The sequence below is a fragment of the Pseudophryne corroboree genome, chromosome 6, assembly GCF_028390025.1.
Source record: "Pseudophryne corroboree isolate aPseCor3 chromosome 6, aPseCor3.hap2, whole genome shotgun sequence".
Lineage (NCBI taxonomy): Eukaryota > Metazoa > Chordata > Amphibia > Anura > Myobatrachidae > Pseudophryne > Pseudophryne corroboree.
Window position 1 is genome coordinate 501901242 of NC_086449.1, and position 14066 is coordinate 501915307.

The 14066-nt window shown below is 48.1% G+C and overlaps 1 protein-coding gene across 6 annotated transcripts in view; it reads left to right on the forward strand.

Moving 5' to 3' along the window:
- Nucleotides 1–14066, forward strand: part of USP15 (ubiquitin specific peptidase 15) — a 258720-nt gene that overhangs the window by 107850 nt on the left and 136804 nt on the right. For all 6 annotated transcript variants that reach the window (XM_063927377.1, XM_063927378.1, XM_063927379.1 and 3 more), the window contains one exon: nt 12084–12257. In XM_063927377.1, coding sequence (XP_063783447.1) covers nt 12084–12257 — 174 coding nt within the window. The remainder of the gene's footprint in view (nt 1–12083; nt 12258–14066) is intronic.

The following is a 14066-nucleotide window of genomic DNA, read 5'->3' on the forward strand; positions in this document are numbered from 1 at the left end:
AGTTGGGCATGACTGGGAGGAGGTTAGATTTAGGCACTGAGGGATAAAAGTTATAGGCCCTACACACTGGCCGACATCACTCAAAGATATGAACGATCTCGTTCATTAATGAACGAGATACCGTTCATATCTTTGAGTGTGGAGGCACCAGCGATGAACGATGCGTGGCCCTGCGCTCGTTCATCGCTGGTGCCCCGTCGGCTGTGCATGCAGGCCAATATGGACGATCTCGTCCATATTTGCCTGCACTGCTACGGAGCCGGTTGACAGGGGGAGTGAAGAAACTTCACTACCCCCGTCACTGCCCCCCCTGCTGCCGGGTCGCCCATCGGCCGTATCCACCGTCGGGCAGCTCGGTGGCGGATCGGCCAATGTGTAGGGCCCATAAGTGTTTGGCTGCAGGGAGGGGCAGTTAAGTTAATGCACCACTGTGGGGGGGAAGGGGGGGTTAGGGTTAGGCTGCGGGAAGGGAGGGTTAGGGGTAGGTGAGAGGGAATAGCATGCTTATCTCGCCCCTGTCTGGATTTTAAAGATCAGGATGCCGGCATTGGTATTGTGACCGCTGGCATCCCGTTCGCCAGTCACCCATAACAAACCCCTGTAACCAAACTACTGGAAATGTATTTAGATTTTATGGAACTTATAATTGTTTTAATTGCTATTTTCTTTTGTTAAAATCATTTCTCTAACGTCCTAAGTGGATGCTGGGGACTCCGTAAGGACCATGGGGAATAGCGGCTCCGCAGGAGACTGGGCACATCTAAAGAAAGCTTTAGGACTATCTGGTGTGCACTGGCTCCTCCCCCTATGACCCTCCTCCAAGCCTCAGTTAGATCTCTGTGCCCGAACGAGAAGGGTGCACACTAGGGGCTCTCCTGAGCTTCTTAGTGAAAGTTTTAGATTAGGTTTTTTATTTTCAGTGAGACCTGCTGGCAACAGGCTCACTGCATCGAGGGACTAAGGGGAGAAGAAGCGAACTCACCTGCGTGCAGAGTGGATTGGGCTTCTTAGGCTACTGGACATTAGCTCCAGAGGGACGATCACAGGCCCAGCTTGGATGGGTCCCAGAGCCGCGCCGCCGGCCCCCTTACAGAGCCAGAAGGCAGAAGAGGTCCGGAAAATCGGCGGCAGAAGACGTCCTGTCTTCAACAAGGTAGCGCACAGCACTGCAGCTGTGCGCCATTGCTCTCAGCACACTTCACACTTCGGTCACTGAGGGTGCAGGGCGCTGGGGGGGGGGCGCCCTGAGACGCAATAAAAACACCTTGGATGGCAAAAAAAATGCATCACATATAGCTCCTGGGCTATATGGATGCATTTAACCCCTGCCAGAATCCATAAAAAAGCGGGAGAAAAGTCCGTGAAAAAGGGGCGGAGCCTATCTCCTCAGCACACTGGCGCCATTTTCCCTCACAGCTCCGTTGGAGGGAAGCTCCCTGTCTCTCCCCTGCAGTCACTACACTACAGAAAGGGTTAAAAAAAAGAGAGGGGGGCACTAATTAGACGCAGTATTAACTATACAGCAGCTATAAGGGGAAAAACACTTATATAAGGTTATCCCTGTATATATATAGCGCTCTGGTGTGTGCTGGCAAACTCTCCCTCTGTCTCCCCAAAGGGCTAGTGGGGTCCTGTCCTCTATCAGAGCATTCCCTGTGTGTGTGCTGTATGTCGGTACTTTTGTGTCGACATGTATGAGGAGAAAAATTATGTGGAGACGGAGCAGATTGCCTGTAATAGTGATGTCACCCCCTAGGGGGTCGACACCTGAGTGGATGAACTGTTGGAAGGAATTACGTGACAGTGTCAGCTCTGTATAAAAGACCGTGGTTGACATGAGACAGCCGGCTACTCAGCTTGTGCCTGTCCAGACGTCTCATAGGCCGTCAGGGGCTCTAAAGCGCCCGTTACCTCAGATGGCAGATATAGACGCCGACACGGATACTGACTCCAGTGTCGACGGTGAAGAGACGAATGTGACTTCCAGTAGGGCCACACGTTACATGATTGAGGCAATGAAAAATGTTTTACACATTTCTGATAATACGAGTACCACCAAAAAAAGGGGTATTATGTTCGGTGAGGAAAAACTACCTGTAGTTTTCCTGAATCTGAGAAATTAAATGAGGTGTGTGATGATGCGTGGGTTTCCCCCGATAACAACGGATAATTTCTAAAATGTTATTGGCATTATATCCTTTCCCGCCAGAGGTTAGGGTGCATTGGGAAACACCCCCTAGGGGGGATAAAGCGCTCACACGCTTGTAAGGGCTCTACCTTCGCCTGAGATGGCCGCCCTTAAGGATCCTGCTGATAGAAAGCAGGAGGGTATCCTAAAAGGTATTTACACACATACTGGTGTTATACTGCGACCAGCAATCGCCTCAGCCTGGATGTGCAGTGCTGGGTTGGCGTGGTCGGATTCCCTGACTGAAAATATTGATACCCTAGATAGGGACAGTATATTTTTGCCTATAGAGCATTTAAAAGATGCATTTTTATATATGCGTGATGCACAGCGGAATATTTGCCGACTGGCATCAAGTCTAAGCGCGTTGTCCATTTCTACCAGTAGAGGGTTATGGACACGTCAGTGGTCAGGTGATGCGTATTCCAAACGGCATTTGGAAGTATTGCTTTATTAAGGGAGGAGTTATTTGGGGTCGGTCTTTCAGACCTGGTGGCCACGGCAACAGCTGGGAATTCCACGTTTGTACCCCAGGTCGCCTCTCAACATGAGAAGACGCCGTATTATCAGGCGCAGTCTTTTCGTGGACAAGCGGGCAAAAGGTTCCTCATTTCTGCCCCGTGACAGAGGGAGAGGAAAAAGGCTGCAGAAATCAGCCAGTTCCCAGGAACAGAAACCCTCTCCCGCCTCTGCCAAGCCCTCAGTATACGCTGGGGCTTTACAAGCAGAATCAGGCACGGTGGGGGGCCCGTCTCAATGAATTTCAGCGCGCAGTGGGCTCACTCGCAAGTAGACCCCTGGATCCTTCAGGTGATATCTCAGGGGTACAAATTAGAATTCGAGACGTCTCCCCCTCGCCGTTTCCTAAAGTCGGCTTTACCGATGTCTCCTTCTGACAGGGAGACAGTTTTGGAAGCCATTCACAAGCTGTATTCCCAGCAGGTGATAATCAAGATACCCCTCCTGCAACAGGGAACGGGATATTATTCCACACTGTTGTGGTACCGAAGCCGGACGGCTCGGTGAGACCGATTCTAAATCTAAAATCTTTGAACACTTACGTACAGAGGTTCAAATTCAAGATTAAGTCACTCAGAGCAGTGATTGCGAACCTGGAAGAAGGGGACTACATGATGTCTCGGGACATCAAGGATGCTTACCTTCATGTCAAAATTTACCCTTCTCACCAAGGGTACCTCAGGTTTATGGTACAGAACTGTCACTATCAGTTCAGACGCTGCCGTATGGATGGTACACGGCACCCCGGGTCTTTACCAAGGTAATGGCCAAAATGATGATATTCCTTCGAAGGAAGTGAATTTTAGTTATCCCTTCCTTGGACAATTCCCTGATAAGGGTAAGATCCAGGGAACAGTTGGAGGTCGGTGTAGCACTATCTCAGGTAGTGTTGCGGCAGCACGATTGGATTCTCAATATTCCAAAATCGCACCTGGTTCCGACGACGTGTCTTCTGTTCCTAGGGATGATCCTGGACACAGTCCAGAAAAAGGTGTTTCTCCCGGAGGAGAAAGCCAGGGAGTTATCCGAGCTAGTCAGGAACCTCCTAAAACCGAGCCAAGTCTCAGTGCATCAATGCACAAGGGTTCTGGGTAAAATGGTGGCTTCCTACGAAGCAATCCCATTCGGCAGATTCCACGCAAGAACTTTCCAGTGGGACCTGCTGGACAAATGGCCCGGATCGCATCTTCAGATGCATCAGCGGATAACCCTGTCACCAAGGACAAGGGTGTCCCTCCTGTGGTGGTTGCAGAGTGCTCATCTTCTAGAGGGCCGCAGATTAGGCATTCAGGACTGGGTCCTGGTGACCACGGATGCCAGTCTGCGAGGCTGGGGAGCAGTCACACAGGGAAGGAATATCCAGGGCTTATGGTCAAGCCTGGAGACATCACTTCACATAAATATCCTGAAGCTAAGGGACATTTACAATGCTCTAAGCTTAGCAAGACCTCTGCTTCAAGGTCAGCCGGTGTTGATCCAGTCGGACAACATCACGACAGTCACCCACGTAAACAGACAGGGTGGCACAAGAAGCAGGAGGGCAATGGCAGAAGCTGCAAGGATTCTTCGCTGGGCGGAAAATCATGTGATAGCACTGTCAGCAGTATTCATTCCGGGAGTGGACAACTGGGAAGCAGACTTCCTCAGCACGACCTCCACCCGGGAGAGTGGGGACTTCACCCAGAAGTCTTCCACATGATTAAAAACTCGACAGGTATTGCGCCAGGTCCAGGGACCCTCAGGCAATAAGCTGTAGACGCTCTGGTAACACCGTGGGTGTACCAGTCAGGGTTTGTGTTCCCTCCTCTGCCTCTCATACCCAAGGTACTGAGATTGATAAGATGGAGAGGAGTAAGCACTATATTCGTGGTTCCGGATTGGCCAAGAAGGACTTGGTAACCGGAACTTCAGGAGATGCTCACGGAGGATCCGTGGCCTCTACCTCTAAGAAGGGACCTGCTCCAGCAAGGACCCTGTCTGTTCCAAGACTTACCGCGGCTGCGTTTGACGGCATGGCGGTTGAACGCCGGATCCTGAAGGAAAAAAGGCATTCCGGATGAAGTCATCCCTATCCTGATCAAAGCCAGGAAGGATGTAACCGCAAAAACATTATCACCGCAATTGGCGAAAATATGTTGCGTGGTGCGAGGCCAGTAAGGCCCGACGGAGGAAATTCAACTGGGTCGATTCCTACATTTCCTGCAAACAGGAGTGTCTATGGGCCTGAAATTGGGGTCCATTAAGGTTCAAATTTCGGCCCTGTCAATTTTCTTCCAAAATGAACTAGCTTCAGTCCCTGAAGTTCAGACGTTGTAAAAGGGGTACTGCATATACAGCCTCCTTTTGTGCCTCCAGTGGCACTTTGGGATCTCAATGTAGTTTTGGGTTCCAAAAGTCACATTGGTTTGAACCACTTAAATCTGTGGAGTTAAAATATCTCACATGGAAAGTGGTCATGCTGTTGGCCCTGGCCTGGGCCAGGCGCGTGTCAGAATTGGCGGCTTTATCCTGAAAAAGCCCTTATCTGATTTTCCATTCGGACAGGGCGGAATTGAGGACTCGTCCTCAGTTTCTCCCCAAGGTGGTTTCAGCGTCTCACCTGAACCAACCTATTTGTGGTGCCTGCGGCTACTAGGGACTTGGAGGCCTCCAAGTTGCTAGACGTTGTCAGTGCCCTGAAAATATATGTTTCCAGGACGGCTGGAGTCAGGAAATCTGACTCGCTGTTTATCCTGTGTGCACCCAACAAGCTGGGTGCTCCTGCTTCTAAGCAGACTATTGCTCGTTGGATTTGTAGTACAATTCAGCTTGCACATTCTGTGGCAGGCCTGCCACAGCCAAAAATCTGTAAATGCCCACTCCACAAGGAAGGTGGGCTCATCTTGGGCGGCTGCCCGAGGGGTCTCGGCTTTACAACTTTGCCGAGCAGCTACTTGGTCAGGAGCAAATACGTTTGTAAAATTCTACAAAATTGATATCCTGGCTGAGGAGGACCTGGAGTTCTCTCATTTGGTGCTGCAGAGTCATCCGCACTCTCCCGCCCGTTTGGGAGCTTTGGTATAATCCCCATGGTCCTTACGGAGTCCCCAGCATCCACTTAGGACGTTAGAGAAAATAAGAATTTACTTACCGATAATTCTATTTCTCATAGTCCGTAGTGGATGCTGGGCGCCCATCCCAAGTGCGGATTGTCTGCAATACTTGTACATAGTTATTGTTACAAAAATCGGGTTATTATTGTTGTGAGCCATCTTTCAGAGGCTCCTCTGTTATCATGCTGTTAACTGGGTTCAGATCACAGGTTATACGGTGTGATTGGTGTGGCTGGTATGAGTCTTACCCGGGATTCAAAATCCTTCCTTATTGTGTACGCTCGTCCGGGCACAGTATCCTAACTGAGGCTTGGAGGAGGGTCATAGGGGGAGGAGCCAGTGCACACCAGATAGTCCTAAAGCTTTCTTTAGATGTGCCCAGTCTCCTGCGGAGCCGCTATTCCCCATGGTCCTTACGGAGTCCCCAGCATCCACTACGGACTATGAGAAATAGAATTATCGGTAAGTAAATTCTTATTTTTTGCCGTTTGGTAATAATTATTACTAATTTCTCTAACGTCCTAGTGGATGCTGGGGACTCCGAAAGGACCATGGGGAATAGCGGCTCCGCAGGAGACTGGGCACAAAGTAAAAGCTTTAGGACTAGCTGGTGTGCACTGGCTCCTCCCCCTATGACCCTCCTCCAAGCCTCAGTTAAGATTTTGTGCCCGAACGAGAAGGGTGCAATCTAGGTGGCTCTCCTGAGCTGCTTAGAGTAAAAGTTTAAATAGGTTTTTTTATTTTCAGTGAGACCTGCTGGCAACAGGCTCACTGCATCGAGGGACTAAGGGGAGAAGAAGCGAACTCACCTGCGTGCAGAGTGGACTGGGCTTCTTAGGCTACTGGACATTAGCTCCAGAGGGACGATCACAGGCCCAGCCATGGATGGGTCCCGGAGCCGCGCCGCCGGCCCCCTTACAGAGCCAGAAGAGTGAAGAGGTCCGGAAAATCGGCGGCAGAAGACGTCCTGTCTTCAGTAAGGTAGCGCACAGCACCGCAGCTGTGCGCCATTGCTCTCAGCACACTTCACACTCCGGTCACTGAGGGTGCAGGGCGCTGGGGGGGGGCGCCCTGGGACGCAATGAAAATACCTTAAATGGCTAAAAATACATCACATATAGCTCCTGGGCTATATGGATGTATTTAACCCCTGCCAGTTTTCCACAAAAAAGCGGGAGAAAGGCCGCCGAAAAAGGGGCGGAGCCTATCTCCTCAGCACACAAGCGCCATTTTTTCCTCACAGCTCCGTTGGAGGAAGGCTCCCTGACTCTCCCCTGCAGTCCTGCACTACAGAAACAGGGTAAAACAAGAGAGGGGGGGCACTAAATTGGCATATTAATATATACAGCAGCTATATTAGGGAAAAACACTTATATAAGGTTATCCCTGTATATATATATATAGCGCTCTGGTGTGTGCTGGCAAACTCTCCCTCTGTCTCCCCAAAGGGCTAGTGGGGTCCTGTCCTCTATCAGAGCATTCCCTGTGTGTGTGCTGTGTGTCGGTACGCTGTGTCGACATGTATGAGGAGGAAAATGGTGTGGAGGCGGAGCAATTGCCTGTGTTAGTGATGTCACCCCCTAGGGAGTCGACACCTGACTGGATGGTCTTATGGAAAGAATTACGTGATAGTGTCGGCACTTTACAAAAGACTGTTGACGACATGAGACAGCCGGCAAAGCAGTTAATACCTGTACAGGCGTCTCAAACACCGTCAGGGGCTATAAAACGCCCGTTACCTCAAGTCGATACAGACACTGACACGGACACTGACTCCAGTGTCGACGGTGAGGAAACAAACGTATTTTCCAGTAGGGCCACACGTTACATGATCACGGCAATGAAGGAGGTTTTGAACATTTCTGATACTACAAGTACCACAAAAAAGGGTATTATGTGGGGTGTGAAAAAACTACCCGTAGTTTTTCCTGAATCAGATGAATTAAATGAGGTGTGTGATGAAGCGTGGGTTTCCCCCGATAAAAAACTGCTAATTTCTAAAAAATTATTGGCATTATACCCTTTCCCGCCAGAGGTTAGGGCGCGTTGGGAAACACCCCCTAGCGTAGATAAGGCGCTCACACGCTTATCAAAACAAGTGGCGTTACCGTCTCCTGATACGGCCGCCCTCAAGGAACCAGCTGATAGGAAGCTGGAAAATATCCTTAAAAGTATATATACACATACTGGTATTATACTGCGACCAGCAATCGCCTCAGCCTGGATGTGCAGTGCTGGGGTGGCTTGGTCGGATTCCCTGACTGAAAATATTGATACCCTGGACAGGGACAATATATTATTGACTATAGAGCATTTAAAGGATGCATTTCTATATATGCGAGATGCACAGAGGGATATTTGCACTCTGGCATCAAGAGTAAGTGCGATGTCCATTTCTGCCAGAAGAGGATTATGGACGCGACAGTGGTCAGGGGATGCGGATTCCAAACGGCATATGGAAGTATTGCCGTATAAAGGGGAGGAGTTATTTGGGGTCGGTCTATCGGACCTGGTTGCCACGGCAACGGCTGGAAAATCCACCTTTTTACCCCAAGTCACCTCGCAGCAGAAAAAGATACCGTCTTTTCAGGCTCAGTCCTTTCGTCCCCATAAGGGCAAGCGGGCAAAAGGCCACTCATATCTGCCCCGGGGCAGAGGAAGGGGAAAAAGACTGCAGCAAACAGCCTCTTCCCACGAACAGAAGCCCTCCCCCGCTTCTGCCAAGTCCTCAGCATGACGCTGGGGCCTTACAAGCGTACTCAGGCACGGTGGGGGCCCGTCTCAAGAATTTCAGCGCGCAGTGGGCTCACTCGCAAGTGGACCCCTGGATCCTGCAGGTAGTATCTCAGGGGTACAAATTGGAATTCGAGACGTCTCCCCCTCGCCGGTTCCTGAAGTCTGCTTTACCAACGTCTCCCACCGACAGGGAGGCGGTATTGGAAGCCATTCACAAGCTGTATTCCCAGCAGGTGATAATCAAGGTACCCCTCCTACAACAGGGAAAGGGGTATTATTCCACGCTGTTTGTGGTACCGAAGCCGGACGGCTCGGTGAGACCCATTTTAAATCTGAAATCCTTGAACACTTACATAAAAAGGTTCAAGTTCAAGATGGAGTCACTCAGAGCAGTGATAGCGAACCTGGAAGAAGGGGACTATATGGTGTCTCTGGACATCAAGGATGCTTACCTCCATGTCCCAATTTGCCCTTCTCACCAAGGGTACCTCAGGTTTGTGGTACAGAACTGTCACTATCAGTTTCAGACGCTGCCGTTTGGATTGTCCACGGCACCCCGGGTCTTTACCAAGGTAATGGCCGAAATGATGATTCTTCTTCGAAGAAAAGGCGTCTTAATTATCCCTTACTTGGACGATCTCCTGATAAGGGCAAGGTCCAGAGAACAGTCGGAGTAGCACTATCTCAAGTAGTACTACGACAGCACGGATGGATTCTAAATATTCCAAAATCGCAGCTGATTCCGACGACACGTCTGCTGTTCCTAGGGATGATTCTGGACACAGTACAGAAAAAGGTGTTTCTCCCGGAGGAGAAAGCCAAGGAGTTATCCGACCTAGTCAGGAACCTCCTAAGACCAGGCCAAGTGTCAGTACATCAATGCACAAGGGTCCTGGGAAAGATGGTGGCTTCTTACGAAGCGATTCCATTCGGCAGATTCCACGCAAGAACTTTTCAGTGGGATCTGCTGGACAAATGGTCCGGATCGCATCTTCAAATGCATCAGCGGATAACCCTGTCTCCAAGGACAAGGGTGTCTCTCCTGTGGTGGTTACAGAGTGCTCATCTCCTAGAGGGCCGCAGATTCGGCATTCAGGATTGGGTCCTGGTGACCACGGATGCCAGCCTGAGAGGCTGGGGAGCAGTCACACAGGGAAGAAATTTCCAGGGCTTGTGGTCAAGCATGGAAACGTCACTTCACATAAATATCCTGGAACTAAAGGCCATTTACAATGCCCTAAGTCAGGCAAGACCTCTGCTTCAGGGTCAGCCGGTGTTGATCCAGTCGGACAACATCACGGCAGTCGCCCACGTAAACAGACAGGGCGGCACAAGAAGCAGGAGGGCAATGATGGAAGTGGCAAGGATTCTTCGCTGGGCGGAGAATCATGTGATAGCACTGTCAGCAGTGTTCATTCCGGGAGTGGACAACTGGGAAGCAGACTTCCTCAGCAGACACGATCTTCACCCGGGGGAGTGGGGACTTCACCCAGAAGTCTTCCACATGATTGTGAACCGTTGGGAAAAACCAAAGGTGGACATGATGGCGTCCCGCCTCAACAAAAAACTGGACAGATATTGCGCCAGGTCAAGGGACCCTCAGGCAATAGCTGTGGACGCTCTGGTAACACCGTGGGTGTACCAGTCAGTGTATGTGTTCCCTCCTCTTCCTCTCATACCAAAAGTACTGAGAATCATAAGAAGGAGAGGAGTAAAGACTATACTCGTGGCTCCGGATTGGCCAAGAAGGACTTGGTACCCGGAAATTCAAGAGATGCTCACGGAAGACCCGTGGCCTCTACCTCTAAGAAAGGACCTGCTCCAGCAGGGACCATGTCTGTTCCAAGACTTAACGCGGCTGCGTTTGACGGCATGGCGGTTGAACGCCGGATCCTGAAGGAAAAAGGCATTCCGGATGAAGTCATCCCTACCCTGATCAAAGCCAGGAAGGATGTAACCATACAACATTATCACCGTATTTGGCGTAAATATGTTGCGTGGTGCGAGGCCAGGAAGGCCCCTACAGAGGAATTTCAACTGGGTCGTTTCCTGCATTTCCTGCAAACAGGACTGTCTATGGGCCTCAAATTAGGGTCCATTAAGGTTCAAATTTCGGCCCTGTCAATATTCTTCCAAAAAGAACTGGCTTCTGTTCCTGAAGTTCAGACGTTTGTCAAGGGAGTACTGCATATACAGCCTCCTTTTATGCCTCCAGTGGCACCTTGGGATCTCAATGTAGTTTTGGGATTCCTAAAATCACATTGGTTTGAACCACTCACCACTGTGGACTTAAAATATCTCACATGGAAAGTGGTAATGCTGTTAGCCCTGGCTTCAGCCAGGCGTGTCTCAGAATTGGCGGCTTTATCCTATAAAAGCCCTTACCTAGTTTTTCATACGGACAGGGCAGAATTGAGGACTCGTCCTCAATTTCTTCCTAAGGTGGTTTCAGCATTTCACTTAAACCAGCCTATTGTGGTGCCTGCGGCTACTAGGGACTTGGAGAATTCCAAGTTGCTGGACGTAGTCAGGGCCCTGAAAATATATGTTTCCAGGACGGCTGGAGTCAGAAAATCTGATTCGCTGTTTATCCTGTATGCACCCAACAAGCTGGGTGCTCCTGCTTCTAAGCAGACGATTGCTCGTTGGATTTGTAGTACAATTCAGCTTGCACATTCTGTGGCAGGCCTGCCACAGCCAAAATCTGTAAAAGCCCATTCCACACGGAAAGTGGGCTCATCTTGGGCGGCTGCCCGAGGGGTCTCGGCTTTACTACTTTGCCGAGCAGCTACTTGGTCAGGGGCAAACACGTTTGCTAAATTCTACAAATTTGATACCCTGGCTGAGGAGGACCTGGAGTTCTCTCATTCGGTGCTGCAGAGTCATCCGCACTCTCCCGCCCGTTTGGGAGCTTTGGTATAATCCCCATGGTCCTTTCGGAGTCCCCAGCATCCACTAGGACGTTAGAGAAAATAAGAATTTACTTACCGATAATTCTATTTCTCATAGTCCGTAGTGGATGCTGGGCGCCCATCCCAAGTGCGGATTGTCTGCATTACTTGTACATAGTTATTGTTACAAAAATCGGGTTATTGTTGTTGTGAGCCATCTTTTCAGAGGCTCCTTCTGTTATCATGCTGTTAACTGGGTTCAGATCACAAGTTGTACGGTGTGATTGGTGTGGCTGGTATGAGTCTTACCCGGGATTCAAAATCCTTCCTTATTGTGTACGCTCGTCCGGGCACAGTATCCTAACTGAGGCTTGGAGGAGGGTCATAGGGGGAGGAGCCAGTGCACACCAGCTAGTCCTAAAGCTTTTACTTTGTGCCCAGTCTCCTGCGGAGCCGCTATTCCCCATGGTCCTTTCGGAGTCCCCAGCATCCACTACGGACTATGAGAAATAGAATTATCGGTAAGTAAATTCTTATTATTTATTCCCTTTTTTTGAAAGTTATATTTCTGTAATTACATTTTTATGTATTTTCTAGAATATGTTTTAAAAGGTTGAATTTTTTTAAAATGTATTTTTTAACAATCTACTATTTCAGTGTTTGAGCAATACCCCACCACTTACAGAATACTTCCTTAATGATAAGTATCAAGAGGAGTTGAACCTGGATAACCCTTTAGGTATGAGAGGAGAAATAGCCAAGTCTTATGCAGAGCTCATCAAGCAAATGTGGTCAGGAAAATACAGCTACGTAACTCCAAGATCATTTAAGGTTGGTGTTCCCAAAACATTTTCTGTGAAATATTAGGTGTATACAGTATATATGTATATATATATATATGTATATATATATATATATATATATATATATATATATATATAGTCAGCTGGTTTCTTATAAATAAGAAAAGGGCGGCACTCCAATAAACATGTGCAAAAGATTCTTTAGTAGATAATCATCTGTGTCAACGTTTCAAGGCTCGCAGGCCTTTTTCGTCAGGACGCATATAACAGTGTCAAGTGAATACAGAGCAAGTAATACAATTGCCAAAAACATACCTTTTATATGATGTGGATGTCTCCTGGGTACTGGCGTCCGTCGTTCCCTCCCGCTCGGCAGCAGTGACGTGCTTCCGGACCGACGTCACCCAGGCGCCCGTCCGGCCCGTCACTAAGCGTCCCTAGCAACGGCCGCGGCTCTCCCGTGCCTCCCGGTGGTCCGACGTGCGCCACCCTGTGGACACCACAATAAAGTGCATAGTGCATCATTATAATGTGAAAAAAGTAATATCTGTGAATAAAAATACATGTGAAAAAATAAAAATAAACACAAATAAGTGAACCAGTGATACATTGAAAATGTGCACTAATACCTTTTAAAAAAAACTAAAAAAGACAATAAACAAGTCAGAGAAAACGTCATATCGGAAACCTCATACTGACTGTTCTAAAGATATACCTATTTTTGCAACATGTCTCTATACACTTCTCTGTCATTGATGAAAATCTTAAATTGTCCAATAACTTTCCCATCTTGGGTCCAACAAATATATATAGTCTACATATACTTTTACTTACTTATGACTATATCTGTTCCACGTAAGGAGGACTCAATTTTTTTATGAAAAAACTATATATACATATAGTTATTGTTTTGATGTTAGAGGCTCATTTGTCTAATCAAAAAGGAGTGTAAAACGTCCTAAAATAATTCTATAAAAATATACTCCATGAAATCTTCTCGTTCAGACCTCTAGGAGATATTGTGTCCAGAATGTGAATCCATTTAGAGTCACATTGACTCAAACGTTTCTTGCGGTCACCCCCTCGTGCATCGAGGGGGACGTGATCTATTATCTTGTATCTTAAGGCTGTCAATGGATGTCGGGCCTCTCTAAAGTGACGCGCCACCGGTTGGTCACAGTCCTTGTCTTCCAATGCAGCCTTTATAGCCGACCGGTGAAGAGCCATCCTCTCTCTAAAAGTGCGTGTTGTCTGACCAACATAATATATATATATATCCCTTTGTGATAAATTTTTGTGTGTGTGTTTTTTGTTTTGTTTTTCATTTTAAGTAAATGAATACTACACAAAATGTTACTGAAATGTAATAACCACGTATAGTGGTGTCACGTGGGTGCTTTTCCACCTTCTGAAGCGCTCATGCTTCATTTTAATTATGGTTTTTATTGCAGCTGAAAACGTACAATGCTTTATATCTCAGTGCTTCCAACGAGCTCTTAAAATGCTCTTTATGATGTGCTGCTGAAATGTAATATATTTCAATTATGTACAATTTTTATCTTTGTCAACATTTTAAAAACCGCTCAAACAATTTCAAATGCTCATGTGATATCATTTCCATTTTTGCTCAGGAATTATTTTAATCTGGAGCAATTGTATTTTAAACCTGAAGTAAGAAGCACTTGTGTGGCACCACCATTAGCATGGCAAAGAAGGTTGATCATTTATTTTCTCTAACGTCCTAAGTGGATGCTGGGGACTCCGTAAGGACCATGGGGAATAGCGGCTCCGCAGGAGACTGGGCACAAAAGTAAAGCTTTAGAACTACCTGGTGTGC